Source organism: Myotis daubentonii, chromosome X, assembly GCF_963259705.1.
Source record: "Myotis daubentonii chromosome X, mMyoDau2.1, whole genome shotgun sequence".
NCBI lineage: Eukaryota > Metazoa > Chordata > Mammalia > Chiroptera > Vespertilionidae > Myotis > Myotis daubentonii.
Window position 1 is genome coordinate 1,322,157 of NC_081861.1, and position 16,020 is coordinate 1,338,176.

Below are 16,020 nucleotides of genomic sequence, written 5' to 3' on the forward strand. Positions count from 1 at the left end.
CATGTAGTCACCGCCACAAACAGCCCCCACAATGACCATACCATACTCTTCCTTTATAGTCAGCTACCAATCCTCGCGCTTTTCACACAAACTTTGTGGTCTCATGTGACAATCTATTTTCCAGTTCCTTAATTTTATGACTTTGAAGCTTATATAAAAAAATCATACAGTGTATGACCTTTAGAAATAGTTTGTTTTTAAACATGACATAATTCCCTTGAGATCCACCCAAGTAGCTGAATGCACCAATAATTTTTTCGTTTTATTTCTTTTTTTTTGCTGAGTACTGTTTCATTTCAATAGAAACTTTATGAAAACCTTATTACAGGTCTCAGTGTGAACACAGGTTTTCCTTTCTCTGGGATGTACATTTCCCTGGAGTACAACTGCTGGATTGAATGGCAAGTATATGCTAAGTTTTTTAAAGAAACTGCCAAATTATTGTCCAAAGTGACTGTACCATTTTATCAATCTTCCTCACAGCCTTGCCAGAATATATGATGATTTTTATTGTAGCTGTTCCAATAGCTGTATAGCAATATCTCATTGTGGTTTAAGTCTGTTATTTCCCTAATAGATAATGATGTTGAACATTTCCATGTGCTCGGTAGGAACTTTCTGGGAAAATGTCCATGTCTTTTACCCACTATCTAATTGGATGGTTTCCTTTGCTTCTTTTTACTGTTGAGTTTCGTGTTGTTGTTTTTTCCATCCATAGATTGTACATTTGGTGTCACGTCTAACCACGCCATCTCCTAGGTGTCAATGATTTCCTGGTTTATTTTCTTTTAAAAGTTATGTAGGTTTATGATTTACATTTAAACCTACAATTAATTTGTATAGAAGATGTGAGGTTTAAGTTGAGGTTCAATTTTTGGCCTATAAATGCCCAATGCTCTACCACCGTTTGTTAAAAACAACCAACCAACCAATCCACATAATACTGAATTGGGTTTGAAGCTTTGGCAAAAATGAGTTGGCTGTTCTTGTGTGGGGTTACTGCCGGACAATGTAATGTTTCATTGATCTATGTGTCTATGTGCCAGTACCACAGAGTATTATTTCTTATAGCTATATAAGTCTTAAAATGGAATAGAATGATTTCTCCCACTTTATTACAGTTTTTCAAAACTATTTTACCTATTCTTGTTCTTTTGTGTTACCATTATACATTTTATGATAAGCTTTCTACAGCCACAACAAATCTCCCTGGGATTTTAACTGGAATTTTAACCTATATATTTCATATGAACAAAATATATATTATGTGATCTCTTATGATTGGTTTATTTCACTTATCATAATGTATTCAACGTTGTCATTTGAAGTATCAGTATTTCATTCCTTTTAATGGCTAAATAAATATTCCACTGTATACATATACCACATCTGTCTAACCATTCATGGGTTGATAGACATTTTAGGTTCCACCTTTTGGTTATTATAAATATACTGCTATTAATATTCATATACAAGGTTTTATGTGGACATATGTTTTATTTCTCTTGGGTACAGGCCATGTCTTTTACTCACTAACTGGATGGTTTCTTTTTCTTCTTCTGCTTCTCTTGTTTTTACTGTCACAAATTATCCCTGTTTATGCTGTAAGTTTGTTGGTGATCTTATTCATAGTTTTGTGACCTTTTCTTCTTTGTTTCAGGTAGAATGACCCCCATTGAGTATTTCCTGCAATGGAGGTTTTCTGGAGATAAATTCCCTCAGCTTCTATATGTCTGGAAAAGTCTTTATTCCTCTTGCATATCTAAAGGATAACTTTGCTGGATACATAATTCTTGGTTGGTAAATTCTTTCAGTCATTTGAATATTTGGTTCCACGCTCGTCTAGCTTGTAGAGTTTCTGCTGAGAAGTCCATTGATAACCCAATTGGGCTTTCCTTTACAGGTTACTTTCTTCCTTTCCCTTGCTGCCAAGAGAATTCTTTCTTTGTTGTTAATTTTTGACATTTTTAATACAATGTGCCTTGGAGAAAGCCTTTTTCAAGTGAGGTAATTAGGTGTTCTGCTTGCTTCTTGGATTTGAGGATCTAGCTCTTTCCATAGGTTTAGGAAGTTCTCATCAATGATTTGTTTGAACAGGTTCTCCTTGCCCTTTTCCCTCTCTTCTTCTTCTGGTATGCCTATTAATCTTATATTTCTCTTTCTGATGTAGTCAGATAGTTCTCATAGAGTTCTTTCATTTATTTAATGCTCAAATCTCTCTCTTCTTTTACTGCATCATTTCTAGATTTCTACCCTTGATATCACCAATTCTCTCCTCCATCTGGCTGGCTCCATTTCCTATGCTCACTAGTTCATTCTTGAACTCTTTTCTTGAGTTCTTTACCTCCAGAATTTCTGTTTGGTTCTATTTTAAAGTTTCAACCTCTTTGGTAAAGTACTCATTTTGTTCATTGATTTGTTTCTGGAGCACATTAAATTGCCCATTTTCTTGCTTATCATTGATTTAAAAAATGTTTTTATTGATTTCAGAGGGGAAGGGAGAGGGAGAGGGAGAGAGAGATAGAAACATCAACAATGAGGATCATTGATTGGCTGACTCCTGCATGCCCCCTACTGGGGATCGAGCCTGCAACCCAGGCATGTGTCCTTGACTGGAATAGAACCCAGGACCCTTCAGTCCACAGGCTGATGCTTTATCCACTGAACCAAACCAGCTAGCGCTATTTTTATTTTTTTGGTTTTGAGCTGTGTAAGTTCTTTGTAAGTTTTGGATATTAACTGCTTATTGGATGTGTCATTGGCCAATATCTTTGCCCATTCAATAGGCTATCTTTTTGCTTTGTTGATGGTTTCCTTTGTTGTGTAAATATGTTTTCGTTTAATATGGTCCCATTTGTTTATTTTTAGATTGTTTTATTTTTATTTTCTAAATGTATCTTTATTGTTGACAGTATTACAGATGTCCCTCTTTTTCCCCATTGACCCCCTACACCCTGTACCTGCCCGCCCCCCACCCCCCCTCCCAGGCCTTCAGCACACTATTGTCTGTGTCCATGGATTGTGCATATATGCATACACATTCTTTGTTTCCCTTGCATGAGGAGATATGTCAGAAAAAATATTGCTAAAGAAATGTCAGAGACAAACTAAATAATCTTAATGGACCTATTTTCAAAAATGCTAATTTTTTGCTGTCTGCTCAAATTTGCCATTAGCTCCTCCAGTGAACTTTCATTTTGGTTACTGTCATTTTTAACTCTAGAATTTCTATTTGGTTCTCTTTTTAAAAACAAATTCTATGTCTTTATGAATAGTGTCTATTTTGTGAAATACCATACTCATATTTTCCCTTCAGTTTTTCAGACACGGTTTCCTTGATTTCTTTGAACACATTTAAAATAGCTGATTTAAACTATTATTCCGATAAGAGTAACATCTGGGTTTGCTCGGGGATAGTTTCTATTGATTGTTTTTTTTTCTTTTTAATGAGCCATATTTTCTTGTTTTTTTGCACATCTCATAACTTTTTGTTGACAACGAGATGTTTTAAATAATGTGTTAACTCTGGAAATCAGAATCTCACCTCCTCCAGAGTTTGTTGTTATGGCTGCTATTTACTGGTTTAGTGAGTTTTGGGAGATAATTCTGTAAAGTCTGTATTCTTTGTTGTGTGTGGCCACTAAGTCTCTGCATGGTTAGCTGAGTCTTTGTTCACCGGTCAGGGAGGTGCCACCTCCGCCTTAGCATTCAATTCCTGCTTCCACAGCTTGGAAGTCAGCTCGAGGTGAGAGCCCAAGTCCCTTTAGATCTTTTCTGAGCTTGTGCACAATCCTACACGTGTGCCTGTGCATGGCAATCTTTGTTTTCTTCCAATCCTCTCCCAAGGATATGTTTTTTTGTTGATTTGAGAGAGAAGGGGGTGGGGGGAGAAACAGAGGAAAACATCAATGTGTGAGAGAAACATTGATTGGTTGCCTCTCCTATGCACCCCAACTGGGAAGTGAACCCACAACCTAGGCATGTGCCCTGATAGGGAATCGAACCCATCACCTTTTGGTGTACTGGACCACACTCCAACCAACCAAGTCACCCTTGGTTGGGCCTGATTCCCAAGAATATGCTATAGGTTTTCAGGGCCCCTAGAGACATCTCATTCGTCAGCTTTTATTTGTAAACTTTTAGGGTAGCTTTCTGCTTGCCCCACTGTTATCTTCTGCCTCAAGCCTTGCAAGTGGAGTCTTCCAGGCAGATCACATAATGACAAGTTCCTGGGCATGAGGATGTCATGACGTTCTGTCTCTGTTCTGCCTCCTCTGGTGGCAGCCAGGCTCCTGTATATATATTTTTTTACCATGATTATGAACTGTTTTCAAGGACACTGTGGAGCTAGAGAGCAGGTAATCGGCCTGGGGCCAGTTAAAATGCCACAAAGGTCACAGTTCTTATCAAGAATAAGCTGTTTTCCTTAAAGAAATTCTTCCTGAAAAGCTGCAAGCCTTTGGCGAATTTCCAGAGTTCTGAAGAAGTTGATTGTGACAGCATTTGCCAGCTCTACCCTTGCTTTTATGGAGATGAGAATTGTCGATGGTCCTTACTCCTCAGATTTTGCTGACATCATCTGCTATTTGGAACTTTTAGAATGAGATAGTCATGAAGACTAACCAAACTAGAACCCCATCTATATTCTTTCTAGAAGATAGCTTAATTCACATTCCAAAATAAAAACCATCATCTCGAACTTTAAAAATTAAACCATAAAGAAATGAGTCCTGCCCGGCCAGTGTGGTTTTGAGTGTCGACCTATGAACTAGGAGGTCACAGTTCTATTCCAGGTCAGGGTACATGCCCGGGTTGCGGGCTTGATCCCCAGAAGGGGCGTGCACCAGACAGCCGATCAGTGATTCTCTCTCTCATCATTGATGTTTCTATCTCTCGCCCTCTCCATGGAATCAATAAAAACATATTAAAAAGGAAGAATTGAGTCCCTTCAGGATCTCAGAACTCTTGTCAATTCAGTTTCCAATTCCATCCATCTTACCTTCCTTATGTTTCCTATAGTACTTTGCCTGAATTAAATTTGATATCTACATTTCACAAGAGTCTCAGCAGAGTAAAAGATAGAATGTCTATTAATTGAAAGTTTAAGATCATAATAAAGGAATTTCATTAATGGGGATTGTGTATATAAGTATAAAAATATCCCCAAGTCAGAAGCAATATGCCCATGTGAAAGAAGATATTCTGAACCATTTAGGAAATCATATGACTGTGTAGGAACATAATAAAACCTGTGGATTCTCTTCTTAGGAAAGTGAACATATATACATAATTGTGCATACAAAAGGACTCAATTCTTCCTTTTTAATATGTTTTTATTGATTCCATGGAGAGGGCGAGAGATAGAAACATCAATGATGAGAGAGAATCACTTATCGGCTGTCTGGTACACACCCCCTTCTGGTGACTTATGGATATTCTGCAGCCTGTACATTAAAAATCCCCATTGGAGAAAAAAATTATGATTTTAATGGGAAAGGAGATATTCAAATAATTATAATATCTCATCTTCAGTGGAGTAATAAGAATTTAAAATATTAAATCATATAGAAGTGGTCTCCAACCAATGTACATATTTCATTTCAAAAGCTAATTTGTACATTATACGTAGAGTTATTGCGTATGCTTACTCATAAAAATGTTAGTTGGAGACTATTAAACTGTAAGTCTCTTAAGAGTAGCTGTTCTTTTTGTACGTCTTAGTGCGAGGTGACCCTTTATAAAATGTATTTTACTCAATAATATATTTGAATACAAATGCACTAAGAAAACAGGAAAAAGTGCTGAGACAATGACAATGATAAAATAAACTACAAAGACAAAAAAAGGAAAGAATAAAGAATAGCATGTTAAATTGTCTGTTGCCAGACACAGGTTTAATTAGAAGATAATGTAATGGTAAATACATATACAGTATTTCTAGATATTCTCATATGAACTTATTTGAACTTTTTGTTGTGTTAAATTTCACTTCAAAATAGGCATCTCCTCTCTTTAGCCATGAATGAGGTCATTTTGGACCCTAACGATCTGTATACTGACTTGCAAGGTCAAAAGGGATCACATGTTTTGCCTGTAGTGACAGGAAAAGAGTTAAAAGACGTTGGCAGTGGGGGGGGGGAGGAGGGGGGGACAATGTTCAAAGAGGTTGTAAATAATGAAAAAGATGTTTTATTATTTGTTACATCTACATCTTATAATGAAATGTGTTCAAGTCAGAATAAAGTAAGCTAGTGTGAACATGGTGAGTGGAGGGTATAGGAACTCCACTGACAAAAAAATAAAGTCAGGGGTGGAGATAAAATTTTGATTATGTTTCTCGATCACTGTACTAAACAAGGTGGGAAAAGTACGTTTTGGTGCCATAAATATAAAAAACGAATTGCACACTTTTATTTGAGGAATGTTTAACTCGGATGAAAACCAGATAAAGGCATAAGTAATACACAGAATTCAACTGGATATCTACATATATAAAAGCCTAAGTGACCATTACGACCAGTTGACCAAACAACCTGTTGACTGGTCGCTATGATGATGCACTGACCACCAGGGGGAAGACACTCAATGCAGGAGCTGCTCCCCTGGTGGTCAGTGCGCTCCCACAGCCAACCTCCTGCAGTCCCTCCCCCTGGCTGGCCCCGATCAATCACCGGCCAGGCTGAGGGACCCCACCCGTGCTTGAATTCGTGCATCCGGCCTCTAGTCTTTTAATATCTACAGGCTGTGGCCCTACCACATAGGATCAATGGAATGACCTGGCCTTGTCTTCAGAACAGGACTTGAAGACATGTATGTAGCCAAAGCAATGAAGGAGTGAGCTACAATTTCCCATCTATAATAATAAAAGCATAATATGCTAATTAGGCTGGACGTCCTTCTGGATGTCCTTCCTTCTGGACATAGCTGCAGAGGGTAGGGGCTGAGGCATAGGTGGCAGAGGACCCTGGACGCAGTGGCGGCGAGTGGGGGCCATGGTGGCAGTGGGCGGGGACATGGGCCAAGGCCCTTGCACAAATTTTGTGCACCGGGCCTCTAGTATATTATATTAGGTAAAGGCAAGACTTAAACCAAGAGGCATGGACAACATGCCAACCCCCTCTTTTAAAAATGTTTGGCATTTGACTCCCTGATAGGTGACAATCAAAAGAGGATCAGCCGCCAATAAACATTCTCAGCCAACTGAGAAGGTGATTAATTGTCTCCCTAAAACCGTCTTTGGCCTGGACAGATCCAGAATTAGGTATAGTGATGAACGAAATCAACATATTATAGGCATATTGAGTAACTGACTTAGACTTTTCACTTGAACCTGGGCTCTTACTAACAGTTCATCAACAGTATCAGAACATTGAACAGAAATAAAGATTCAACACATTGATATGTTTAATAAACTAGGTTTATGCAAAATTACCTCAATACTCAGGAAGGTTTTATTAGTTGACAAAGGAACAGAAGACCCAATACAGTATATTAAACTTAAATGCAGTTGAAAAGTTTTAGGAGACACAATTTAGTTGCAAAGCCTGATTAGAAGTAAATTTTAAATTCTGCTAAATGTATAAAATAATTTATAATTTAAATAATAACCAATTCTAGAGTATGAAACCATGAGATGCAAAATCTCGAAATCTTACCATAAAATTTCAAGGAACTAAAAAACCAGTTACTGATTCTTTATGAATAACAACCTCCATGAATCTTTTATAATCAGCATAGAGATAATAATATTTCAAAGATTTACGGAAGTATTTAAAAGTAATGATCCTAAAAAAAGATCTGCAGGAGCAGATTAAGTTGGAGCTCATACTACGTGGACTTCTACTTCCCAAAGTAGCGTAACTGGATAAAACAGAAAGAGGCCATTCTGCCTTAGGTTTTCCAACTGAAACTGCCACCTGCATTGCTCCTGGGATTAAAACGGAAAGGACTAAAGAAAGATACATCTTCTACCGGACTGTGAAAAAGTCTCGAGTCAGAAGACAGCTAATTAGAAAAATATAATAATTGTGCTATATGAAGTATGAGCATATTTGAATTGTGACTCCAGGAAACTATGGCTTAAAAACTATAAAAATAAATAATGTTAAATGCTTACATACTCTTTTTAAATATTTATACATGAATATGATCACATATCAATGTCTTGTAACAAAATTTTAAGTCCTGCAAGTCCTAACAGTACTGATCTTTCAAGTTTTCACATATACACCCTATGTGACTTAAGCCAATGTGACATGAGTCTTTTAGTGCTTTTAGATCAGCGGTTCTCAACCTGTGGGTCGCGACCCCTTTGGGGTCGAACGACCCTTTCATAGGAATGGCCTAAGACCATCAGAAAACACATATATAATTACATATTGTTTTTGTGATTAATCACTATGCTTTAATTATGTTCAATTTGTAACAATGAAATTGGGGTCACCACAACATGAGGAACTGTATTAAAGGGTCGTGGCGTTAGGAAGGTTGAGAACCACTGTTTTAGATCATATTCTTAAAGGTAGGCAGTTATGGACTTGAAGAAAATCCATTTGAGTTTCTTTTCAATCTGCAATTACCATATCTTTGCATTATTTCCCCTCCCTCACTTCCAATCCCACGTTCTGTACCATGGAACTCAAAATTAGACCCTAATATATACGTTCTGAATTCACTTTCCTCTTAATAAAACATAGGCCTATAAGCTATCATAGGTGACTTTATAACTCTATCAATAACTCTATCTTTCAAATTCTAAGTTCTAGAATTCTAACAAACTAGAATGGAGCTTAAGTTGTCTCCACCCACTTCTCACTACATTATACCCTCCGTTTCCCCACCCCCAGATGAAGGTTAGGTTGATAAATGGATTTTGGAGATGAAATAAAGCCAGACATCAAATAACTTACTTGAAATCCATCTCTTACCTTCTGTACTTAACCCTGGACTTGATGTGAACTTGGCTACATCAACAATTTTTACAGCAAATTGTTGCCCAGTTTCTCTGTTGATACATCGTCGTACAACACTGAAGGGACCCCTGGGAAAAAAAAAAAGCCAAGTTTAATTCATTGATTTTCTTAAGTTCTATTTCCCTTCAAATCCTACTGGCATTTCATTGTCTACTACAGCCATAGTTTTCAAAATCAAATTTAAGTGATGCAATTTTATGGGGTTTTTTTTAGTGATGTAATTTTGAACATATGTTTGTATAATTCATGAGATAAGGAATTCATAATTTAAAGTTATTAAACCAGAAAAACAGAAAACAAATTTGCATTCCAAAATCACTTTTAAAAACTCTAAATAGCATTCTTATGTTCAAGGCAAATAATCTTTGTAATATTCTCTCTATATTCCCAACATCTTAAGCAAAATAAGAAATCGATTACTGGCAATATACCTAGCTTTTATATTTTGAACCAGAAACTTGTCATTCTTGACCCCTTCCTCTCAGCCACAATTGTTCTAATCTTCACTAACAATTCCTATTGAGTTTATCCCAAATATCTCTGAATCCTGTCAACTCCTCCCCATGTCTCATACCGCAATCTAAGCTACTACCATTTTCTACCAGAAATACTTAAAAACTTTTCCCAGTCATCCCTGCAGTGAGGTTTAAAGCTGAAAATCTGATGTTTCTGCTTAAAGTCCCACAGAGAGAAGGGATTTTCAGTACAAATATTTAGTCGAGAACCAAAACACAGAAATAATTCCAAAGTAAAAGAAAATACACCCTAATAAAACCTGGGCAAAACACTGGAACAGGCACTTCACAAAAACAAAGCCGTGCCATGATTTGGTCGCCAACCACATCTCCGGTCTCACCTGGAACCAGAGAGAACTGCCATAGGGAAGGCGGGAATTTCTAGCAGCAGAGTGCCACTGGCCCAATCATTTGCCTACCCAGTCCTCTCCTCAATCTAAACGGGTGGCTTTCAGAACAGGTTGATTGATGAAATACCAATGCCCAGGCCCAGGCATTAAAACACACACACACATGCACATACACAGTTCCTTGTGATTAGTAGTTATCCAATAAGTATCTGAACTAAAGATAATCCAAAGAGAAGATTTCTACATTCTTGAATCAATTACTGAATAATTCCAAATGCAACAGCAATCCTATATAATAAAAGCGTAACATGCAAATCGACAAGACGGTGGAATGACCGGTTGCTATGAAACTCACTGACCACCAGGGGGAAGATGCTCAATGCAGGAGCTGCCCCCAGCCTGCAGGCCCTGATTGCCTGATCGAGGCCTGCTGGCCAACCCCTCAGTCCCTCCCTTCGGCCGCAGGCTCCGATCACCCAATGGGGAACGGGGAACCGGGAAGCGGGGGTGCGTGGCAGCGAATGTGGGCGGCGCCAGGCCAAAGCGAGTGCGAGTGGGGCCCCGATCACCCCGCTAGTTGCACCATACACAGAGACCGGTTGCCCCACACACAGGGCCTTGGCCTAGGGACCCTATCCATGCACAAATTTCGTGCACTGGGCCTCTAGTATACTATAGTAGGCTAGAATGGTTTAGGTCAGTGGTCGGCAAACTGTGGCTCTTGAGCCACATGCGGCTCTTTGGCCCCTTGAGTGTGGCTCTTTCACAAAATACCGACTTCTGCGCATGGGCCACGAAGTTTCAATCGCACTGTACGTGCGCACCCGCATATGGTATTTTGTGGAAGAGCCACACTCAAGGGGCCAAAGAGCCGCATGTGGCTCAAGAGCCACAGTTTGCCGACCACTGGTTTAGGTCATTAAATACACTTACATGCACATGTGTGTATTTTTCACCTCCTCAGAAAAAAAACACACCAAAAGAGAACAAAACAAAACACCCTCATTGGCTTTGACAGGTAAAAACAGTACACCTGCCCAGCTGGTGTGGCTCAGTGGTTGAGCATCGACCCTTGAACCAAGAGGTCACTGATTTGACTCCCAGTCCGGACACATGTCCGGGTTGCAGTCTCAATCCCCAGTAGGGGTTGTGCGGGAGGCAGCCGATCAGTAACATTTCTCTCTCATCATGGATGTTTCTATCTCTCTATCCTCCTCCCTTCCTCCCTCTCTCGCAAATCAATAAAAGCATATTAAAAAGCAGTACACCTGGATGCATGTGGTTAATCAGCAGAAAGAGAAGGTTCTTCATTTACTCTTGTGGTACTGCTGGCCTTCAAGTACAGTGGGGCCTTGACTTACGAGTGTCCCGACTAACGAGTTTTTTGAGATACCAGCTGTCTCTCAGCTGATTTTTTACATTGAGTTGATAGAGTAATTTGAGTTAACGAGCTCCTTAACAAGCTCAGTCTCGGAACGAATTACTCATAAGTCAAGGCCCCACTGTATAAGTTGGTCTTTTTTTCTTTCACTTAGAGGACAAGCAAAAGAATACAGCCTAACGCAGACTTAAACATTTCTCTGGGATCATATGCATTCACGGATTTCATCACGGCATCATCGGGACATCAAGTACACTGCAGCTTCAAATTACTCTCCTGAAACAACCTCACAAAGCTAAACCAGAAAGAAAAGAATGGTAAGAACACACCTCTTAGAGCTCTGTAGGAAAAGGCCCCTTTCCATAATCATGCAAAACGATTCAAAAATTTTGCTTTGTAAGAAGACAATGTAATAAAGTGAGGCAGGACTCCCACAAACGTTTCCATTCTCAATCTGGATGTCTTACTTGTGACCACTTATCCTGACAAGAGCAAGCAATGTTAGGAAAATCTTAATGTAATTGGTCTCCGTCCACACATAAACCCTTGGGACTCTCTGAACCTGGGGCCCGATGCTCTATCCACTGAGCCTAACCGGCTAGGGCGTGCTTCAATTCTTTAGGCTAATTTTATAATGTGAGGACTGTCTTTAGCTTGGGGGGAGGGGTATCTCAGCCCAGCCTGCGCCTACTCACAGTCCGGGAGCCCTCAGGGAATGCTGACACGCTGAGCTCAAAAGGTTTGCCATCACTGTAGACTTAACCTTTCTTCACATAAATGAAAACTAGAGATTATTCCGTGTCTCTTTAGAGCAGTGATGAGCTCGGCGTGCCAGCATTTTGAAAAACCCTAACTTAACTCTGGTGCCGTGTCACATATAGAAATTTTTTGATCTTTGCAGCCATAGTAAAACAAAGACTTATATTTTTGATATTTATGTTATATATTTAAATGCCATTTAACAAAGAAAAATCAACCAAAAAAATGAGTTTGCGTGTCACCTCTGACGCACGTGTCATAGGTTCGCCATCACTGGCTAGAAATGAACAATTCTGATACCAAAAGTAAATACACCAAAAAAGTGGCTAGAACTTGATGAACTATTGCTAGAATATAGTATGTTGGTTTCTAGGATATGAGGATAGATTGAGCACAATGCAGCGAATTAACTGTCCTCCCCAAACCCCATTAAAATGATACCAAAGAGGTTACATTTTTTTGAAAGGACCGGGAGAATGAGAGACAACAAGAATCATCATCACAGCTGGGAAGCAAGCAGACGCAGTAGTGGCAACTGGTTTAGCACAGCTGGGAAAGCTGAATTGCAAAGGGAAATTAAGGAAAGTTCACAACCAAGCCCTTTTGCACTACAGGATCCCCAGGAAACATTTGAACTGACAGCATGAGATAACTCCGGAACTAAGGGAGAAGGGGGAGCTAAAATAACAAGGTTTGAATGAAATCTATTAGGGAAGCAGTTAGAGCCCTAACACCCCTCCTTACCCCATGCTACTGGGTAACTGCCCAGCCTCTGTTGTAAATGTTTCCCCCCACGTCCCGCGTGGTTCAGGGTTCAGGATCTGGAAGAGGAGCCGCACACAAATGAAAGAGAGGAGACAAGAGATAATTTGGAAGTACTGGGGGGCCAGGCGGGCAAGTCCAACTCAAGGGGAAGGACCTCCCCTGGTGCTCAGGCCACACCAAGCTTTTATTGGTTTGGGATCCACCCATAGCCCTTCGGCAGGCAATTTCCAGGAACAGGCAGACTAGCCCATCAGCAAGGATTTCCATAAATAATAAATGGGTAGTTGCTTCAGCTACCATGTCTGGACTAACAGTGGGTGCACAGCTCTGCCTTCGGGTTCCTTGTCCACACCTCTCTGCTAGTGAAGACAATAGGCGGGCTTCCCGCTAACCTCCTCCTCAGAGATACACTCTAGAGAGGGTAAAACCTTAGGCCTTAGAACGGGGACACAGGCAGTAGGTAGTATCTGGAAAGCAACGGGCTTATGTGCTCACACACCAACTCAATGCAGACAGCCCCAGCCCCTTCCCCCTTAATAAGACGTTAGAAGCTAGATCTTTATCCTTCAGAGTAAAGATAATGACATGAAGTTGTCCAAACCACTGAACCAGCTCACCCTCTCTTGAAACCCGAAGTCGCCAAGTTCTGCCTGCAAGTTCAGAGCTCTCAATCCGCTTGCAGCCTCTATGGCAGCTTCCCACCTGGGCACCACTGATGCTCGGGCTGGAATAGTTGCGCGAGGATGCCCTGTGCATTGTAGGATGCTTAACGGTATCCTCGGCCTCTGCCTGCTAGATGCCGACAGCATCCCCTCAACCAGTTTCACAACCAAAAATGTCTCCAGACATTGTCAAATGTCCCCAGGAGGAGGCGGGGGTGGGGGGGGGGCTGCCCCAAGCCAACAACTGCTCTGTTCCTAATCATGAGCAGACAAGCAAACTCCCAAGACATCGGACGAGTCTCTAATTTGGAAGATAGAGATGGAAACAGACTCAATAAGAAGCAAACTTCAAACTAACATTCCTAGCCCCAGAAAGATGTTATAACCAAGAGACAAAAACAGAACTTGCAGCAAACACCAAGGGGCTCTTGAAAAACAAACACACGGAGACATTTCAAACTCAACAGAAGGGCTGGCCGATCCAGCTGAGGGCATTTTCCAGAAAGTAGAGCAAAAAGAACAAAGAATATGGAGGGAAGGAACTGGAAGGAATAATCCAACAAAATTTCCCACCACTGAGCACTCGGCAGAATAGGTACCAGTTTAACAGAAGTGTGGCCAGGAGGACTTCCAGGTCCCCGAAGTGGGGGTGAGGTGCTCCGTGGGGGTGAGGTGCTCTGAGGGGGTGAGGTGCTCTGACGGGATGAGGTGCTCCATGGGGGCGGGAGGGGCCAGAATAGTGGGACAGCTCTCCCTGGCAACACTAGAAGCAGGAAGACAACAGGGCAATACTTCTGAAACCATGAAGGAAAATGATTTCTGACCTTTAATTCTATATCCAGCAGGAAAGTCAACCATCATAAAGACACTTTTAGGTATTAAAGAGCTCAAATTCCTTGCGATGCGTAGCTTCTGCAGAAGGAATGGTAGACTGTTTGCCAAAACAGGAAAGGACACCAGCAAAGAGGATGACGCCAAGGGGTAGCAAGTAGGCGATCCGACACAGAAGACACATAGAGGGAAGGCCGGGAGCACGAGGCAGGGAGACCTCAGGCTGAAGGTCACATGCCCTCGTGGATGTCCACCAGCACTGATCACCTTCTCAGCCTGACACCAGGACCCAGCAAGCCAGGGCAGGTTCTTGGGTTTGCTTTTGCTGACCAGGAGCTGATCACATGCCTGCTCTTCTCTGCTGACTGATCAGCGGAGCACTCCCACCCACTCCACAGAAATGTTCCCGCCCCGGGAGCCGGAGGCACGTCTCAGTCCCCGAGCCGTAAGCAGAAGATGCAGAGCAGCCCAGGCCCGGAGCGCATCCCTGCCGACCCTCAGTCCCCAGCCCCGCACTACAGCGCCGACATCCTGCCTGCGAGGAGCCCAGTCATTCACTGGGGCTTCCCAGCTGGCTTCCCAGCAGGCTCCCCTCCACGCTGTCAGGGTGTCTGACGGACTGTGAACAGGAGTTGCTGCTCAGCTTCCCTTCTGACAGTCTTTCTACAATAGAGCTGCTAGGCCCTTTCCTTACACAGCTGAGTGTCTGCTTGCTACTCAGCTTTTTCTTTTCTACTTTGATATTTTTATTGTTGGTAGTATTACAGATATCTCCCACTGCCCTCCTTTTCCCTCCTCCTCCCAGTCCCTACTTACCCTTCCACTCCCTTCACTACCCTATTGCCCATGTCCATGGGCTATGCCTATCCTATAAAATAAAAGGCTAATATTCAAATTGACCAAACGGTGGAATGTCTGGTTGCTATGACGTGCACTGACCACCAGGGGGCAGATGCTCAACGCAGGAGCTGCCCCCTGGTGGTCAGTGCGCTCCCACAGGGGGAGCGCTGCTCAGCCAGAAGCCAGGCTCACGGCTGGCGAGCGCAGTGGTGGTGGTGGGAGTTTCTCCTGCCTCCGCAGCAGTCAGACATCCCCCGAGAGCTCCCAGACTGCAAGAGGGCACAGGTTGGGCTGAGGGACCCCCCAAGTGCATGGATTTCGTGCACTGGGCCTCTAGTAAGTATATACGTACTTTGGTTTATCTCTTCTCGTCCTCCTGCCCCCACATCGAGGTATGTCAGTCTGTTCCATACCTCCATGCTTCGAGTCTTATTTTGTTGGTCAATTCATTTCACTCGTTACATTCCACAAATAAGTGAGATCATGTTTGGCTTATTTCACTTAGCATGATGCTCTCCAGGTCCCGCCATGCTGTCCCAAAGGGTAAGAGATACCTCTTTTTTACAGCTGCGCAGTATTCCATGGCACTACTCAGGTTTTAAAGACTAAACAATACACTGTTTAGGAATACATACATAGGTAGTAAAGCCATTAAAAAAAATTCCAAAGGAGTGATTAATACAAAAGCCAGGACAGTGGCTATGGAGGGGTTCATGATTGGGAAGGGGCTTTTAAAGGTACTAGGAATGCTCTATTCTTAATGTGAATGATGGATTCATGAGTCTTCATTTTATTATTATTCTTTAGAAAATATATACCACACTCTATATAGTCCTCAAATACATATATTTCCCAGTTAAAAGGAATGTTTTTAATGACTGAGTGGTATATCCCTTAGATCTTACTAATCAAAGGAGGTCTTAATTTTTTACCTATCTGTATAAT

At 41.4% G+C, this 16,020-nt stretch overlaps 1 protein-coding gene across 11 annotated transcripts in view; it reads right to left on the bottom strand.

Annotated features, from left to right (window-relative positions):
• CASK (calcium/calmodulin dependent serine protein kinase) overlaps positions 1-16,020 on the bottom strand; it is a 277,352-nt gene that overhangs the window by 203,120 nt on the left and 58,212 nt on the right. For 6 of the 11 annotated variants that reach the window (XM_059679503.1, XM_059679508.1, XM_059679512.1 and 3 more), the window contains exon 2: positions 8,928-9,040. In XM_059679503.1, coding sequence (XP_059535486.1) covers positions 8,928-9,040 — 113 coding nt within the window. Of the gene's footprint in view, positions 1-8,909; positions 9,041-16,020 lie in introns of all 11 variants that reach the window. The other 5 variants (XM_059679502.1, XM_059679504.1, XM_059679506.1 and 2 more) reach the window with 1 other exon arrangement.